General features: G+C 35.1%; 1 protein-coding gene across 1 annotated transcript; it reads left to right on the top strand.

The window, feature by feature from the left end:
* The first annotated feature begins 1,901 nt into the window (after positions 1 to 1,901).
* On the top strand, positions 1,902 to 4,698 carry LOC122314859 (GDSL esterase/lipase At5g33370-like). The gene is made up of 5 exons (XM_043130486.1): positions 1,902 to 2,325; positions 2,419 to 2,546; positions 2,692 to 2,934; positions 3,328 to 3,583; positions 4,245 to 4,698. The coding sequence occupies exons 1-5, from the start codon at positions 2,067 to 2,069 to the stop codon at positions 4,475 to 4,477; spliced, it is 1,119 nt and encodes a 372-aa protein (XP_042986420.1). The 5' UTR covers positions 1,902 to 2,066; the 3' UTR covers positions 4,478 to 4,698.
* The last annotated feature ends 276 nt before the right edge of the window (positions 4,699 to 4,974 follow it).

The raw sequence follows: 4,974 nt of genomic DNA on the forward strand, positions 1-4,974 counted from the left end.
TTGTTTTAGTAAGAAAATCAATGTGTGAACTGCTATTAAATAGATCAAACTTTTATGGATCCGTGAAATCTCTGAAATTTAATTTTAGTCAAGCTCGCAATTAACTCACAGTTCGGGACACATTTGCAGTTGGATTTGTTGAGATTTCAAATCTATATATTGGCATGGATTTCATTTAATAAGATTAGGTACTATGGTACTGATCATGCTTGATATATATGTCGTTTGTGATTATTAATGGTGCGGCGTTTAATTATATGTCTATGTATAATATTTAGGAGCGTAAATGACTCGAGTTTCATGGAGTACTAGTACTATAGTACTACAACATTAACATATATATATATATATAAGCTTTAATTTGTTTCTATATTCATGTAGATGATGATCAAGCTCTGTTCATCTTTCATTTTCGTTCATATGTACGTACCTGAGTTTGAGGTTAATATTATTAAATACGGGCATTTAACATATTTTTCAAACAAGCACGTATAAGAATGTTAACAATTTTAACAAAAATGCAATTATTTATATTTCCATAACTAAATATTCCAAGAAACCAATATCAAAATTAATGTCTTTGCATAGAGATGAAATCAAGAGCTAGCCAAAATATATATATATATATATATATATATCTTTGTTTCGATATTATTTTCTAACATTTGTAATTAAAAGGAGCCAGCGGAAGGCTTGACACAAAGCCCTAGCTACCAGCCCGAGCAAAATGTTTGCCTTGAAACGTCTCAAATCTACAAGAATTACTGTCAGTTGCGTAGCTAGCTAGCTAATTTAATTCATGGATGGATTTGTTTTAATTATAAGTACGTACGCGCGTGTATATTATATAATGTTCAGATACATGATCCTAAAAAGGTGAAAAAACAATCCTATAATGCATTGGCTTGGGTACTGCATCAAGCTGAATAATGATCACAGGGTACTGCTCAAATCGATCGATGATCTGTATTTCTGATCGACCTGCAAAATGAACATGATATAGATATTAATTAACCTGCTTAAACGGATAGCACATGTTGGGTTAAATAGAATTAAGGGTGGCGGAGTTTCCTATGCCGCATGTCGTGATCATTTTAATCTTTCACATTGAGTCTTTGGGTACGTAATGACCAATAAATTGTGAAGATGAGATAATTTCTCAAAGTCTCGATCGTTGAGTACTCTTTACATGCAAACAGTACTATCTAACTAATCGTGCCTTGTGGGAAAATTTGAATTTAATTATGATTTAATTTAATTTTTTTATTATGTTTGAAATCCGTTAATCTGGTAATTAATTGAGTTGTGAAGGTGATATTTTCAATTGGTAATTACAATAAATTAAATATATGGAGGAAAAAAAATATTTATTGACATTATAATATATATATATACCTTAGTATTGTAAACTTGTTTATGGTCATGTATGCATGAATATATAGACATAACTGATCAATAGGAACAGAGACTAGCTTACTCTTTTTAAGACAACATATGAGGCCGTTCATTTCTGTCCGGTCTTGGGTAAATTTGACCGACCCAAAGTGCTCGCGCGCATTACAGATACGAGTCCTAACTTGTTGGAAAAGTTCATTGCTGATCTAATATTGATCCAGTTGGGCAGTGATGTAAAACAGGCCACTAAACCAAAGTTACACAGCTTATCACTTATATATATATATATATATATACAGACACACACATACGTAGACATGAGAGAAATATATGTTTGTCATGTGTGTCTATATTAATATATATTCATGAATATATAGAGCATTAGTGTCGACCGAGCTAACAAGGGATATTGATGACCTCATGCATGGCAGGCATTGCCAATTGCACAACCACCATGTACTACTACTAGAACGCCATGGTTAATTTAGTGGGCCTTTTTCCCTTCACAAGACAAGAATTCCTAACTATATAATCCTCCCCCCTTGTTGCCTTGTTGCATAAGATCGCATAGCTTTCTGCTCCATCTATCTAGAAAGCTTACTGATCATCAAGTACATTAACTCCATTTCTAATTTCTTTTCCCTCATCTTACTTGGGTTCCTACTCCATCCATGGCTAGTTTCTTTTTGGTTACTGTTCGTAGTTTTTGGATGATTTTAATGGTCCTGGCATTTGGAAGTAGCTGTTACAACACTCAAGCTGAGGCTGCTCGGGCTTTCTTCGTGTTTGGAGATTCTTTGGTCGATAACGGTAACAATAACTACTTAGCAACCACTGCCAGAGCAGACTCCCCTCCCTACGGAATCGATTACCCAACTCACAGACCCACTGGACGATTCTCTAATGGCCTCAACATTCCTGATTTTATCAGTAGGGTTTTATTGATCATCTCTTTTTCATCATCATGATCTGCATTGAATGTTGCTTTTCATGATGCTAAAAAAATGTAAATTCATAATTCAGGTCAGGCACTTGGCTCGGAATCACTGCTGCCATACTTGAGCCCACAGCTCAATGGACAAAAACTACTTGTCGGTGCCAATTTTGCTTCTGCCGGCATTGGAATTCTCAATGACACCGGAATTCAGTTTGTGAGTAGATGAACCAGATCCATCAATCCATCTCAGATGTCAACATTAGCTGCAAATTAATGCTTTATTTCCTAATTTATACGTACAACATATTTATGAATTTAATATATTTATGTTGTTAATTACGACATTTATTTATTTGCAGATAAACATAATCAGAATGTACAGACAACTGGAATACTTCCAAGAGTACCAGCGGCGAGTGGCTGCAATTATTGGAGAGGACCAGGCTCAACAACTAGTTAACCAAGCACTCGTCCTTATCACTGTCGGTGGTAACGATTTCGTGAACAACTACTACCTTGTACCTTTCTCTGCCAGATCTCGCCAATACTCTCTCCCAGATTATGTCAAGTACCTCATTTCCGAGTACCGAAAACTTCTTCAGGTATGTATACCTTATATTATAAATTAATCCATTTACTAATTAATGTATTGGGTACGTACCTTCATTTATTTTCTGATTTTACATCCATGCACCCTGCAAATATTGTGCAAAGATCAGCAATGCTACTGATCTTAAAACTAGACCAATTTCTTTGCTTGAAATCTACGTAGTTTTTGGACTCTTTATGTGCCAAATTATATATAAATGTTTTTTTGTTTTCTTGGAGTCATGCACGTGATAATAAGCCAATGCTGATCTTTGCGATCCATAATTGAACAACGACTACTTATAATTGCACGTGCCATTTATATATATATATATAGGGCTTAGAAATTAATTAAAGCATTTTGCTGATTTCCTTGTAACAAACTTCATTAATTGATGTCATTTCAGAGGCTATATGACCTTGGAGCACGCAGAGTTCTTGTGACAGGGACTGGACCACTGGGTTGCGTTCCAGCAGAATTGGCCATGCGAGGAAGCACAAATGGGCAGTGCTCCGCTGAGCTGCAACGAGCTGCGGCTTTGTACAACCCACAACTTGTTCAGATGATTAGGGGACTTAACAGTAATCTCGGTTCTGATGTTTTTGTTGCTGCTAATACACAGCAAATGAACAATGATTTCATCCGTGATCCTCAGGCATATGGTAATTAAGTACTCTTTTTTATCATATATATGGAGGTATTTTTGATATTTTGAAATCTCGTTTTCTTATTGGCCATTTAAAAGGGACAAAATAGAAGTTAAGAGAAATGGATTCAACTACTAAGCCATTTAGTTCAATGAATTAGTAATTATGAGAAATGAGAAATATTTTCTGGCATGCATGCATGTACTAGCTAGGACGACCCCTGATCTGTCATTTTCTGACAGAAAAATAGGTTCTAATGGTGCTGGACATGCATTTATTAAAACTGCCTTGCATGCCTTATTGGAATCATACAGGAACAGCCTACTTCTTGATTTTCATTTTAGCTAGTTTAATGATTTTGTTTGTGACCACGTATCAATATATATCGTTTTGATTTGCCTTGAAAAAAGCTGCTAGCTATATTTAAAGTGAAGCTGACAACACGGTCCCCAACCGCCCGGACTTTTTCGTAATTCCATATCTAATCTTTGAACAATAAATATAGTTTGATCTTGAAGTGAAATGGATTGATGTTGGGAAAAATTGCAGATTTGAAAGGTGCTCTTTTACAGTTAAAATTCTATCAACAGAAATCGTAGGCATGCAGAAATCGTAACGAAGTACGTACATTAATATATATATATATATATAATTCTTTTTTGTTTTTTTGGAACAGGATTTGTTACATCGAAGGTAGCATGCTGTGGTCAAGGACCCTATAACGGTATCGGACTTTGCACAGTGGTTTCCAACCTTTGCTCAAACAGAGATGCTTATGCATTTTGGGATGCATTCCATCCATCTGAGAGAGCAAACAGCATAATTGTTCGGCAGATCTTGACTGGCACTACCACTTACATGTACCCCATGAATCTTAGCACCATCATGGCCTTGGACTCCAGGACCTAATCAATTAATAATTATTATATATGTCACCTTCAGAACCATCCATCTTTAATTAATTTATCTGTATTATGCATTACAATTCAGGTTATTTATGTCTTGGATTAATGGTTTAAAAAAAAAAAACCAAAACCACAAAAAGGGCGTGATGATCATGTACTTCATGCGAAGTTGATTTGTATTATTGGCTGATGAGTAAAACAGCTACTTGTTTGTTTGGTGTTCAATTTCCGTGCGTGAACTCTCTCTCTCTCTCTCTCAACGTCTTCCTGCATATATGTTGCATAAGAGTTTGTTGTTTATACAGGATCGAAATAAGTTGGTCTGAGTTGTCTATCATTATGGATATATGTGAATGGAGTTTTGCTACATACAAGCAAAGTCGCACACTAATCTGCGTACTAATACTAATTCCTTTATACTTAAAATTTAAATTAGCACTATTTTCAATAAAATCTACTTTTTGACCAATCACAATAGATTGGTGCATATATTAGTGCACA

The sequence above is a fragment of the Carya illinoinensis genome, chromosome 7 (assembly GCF_018687715.1).
Source record: "Carya illinoinensis cultivar Pawnee chromosome 7, C.illinoinensisPawnee_v1, whole genome shotgun sequence".
NCBI classification, from domain to species: domain Eukaryota; kingdom Viridiplantae; phylum Streptophyta; class Magnoliopsida; order Fagales; family Juglandaceae; genus Carya; species Carya illinoinensis.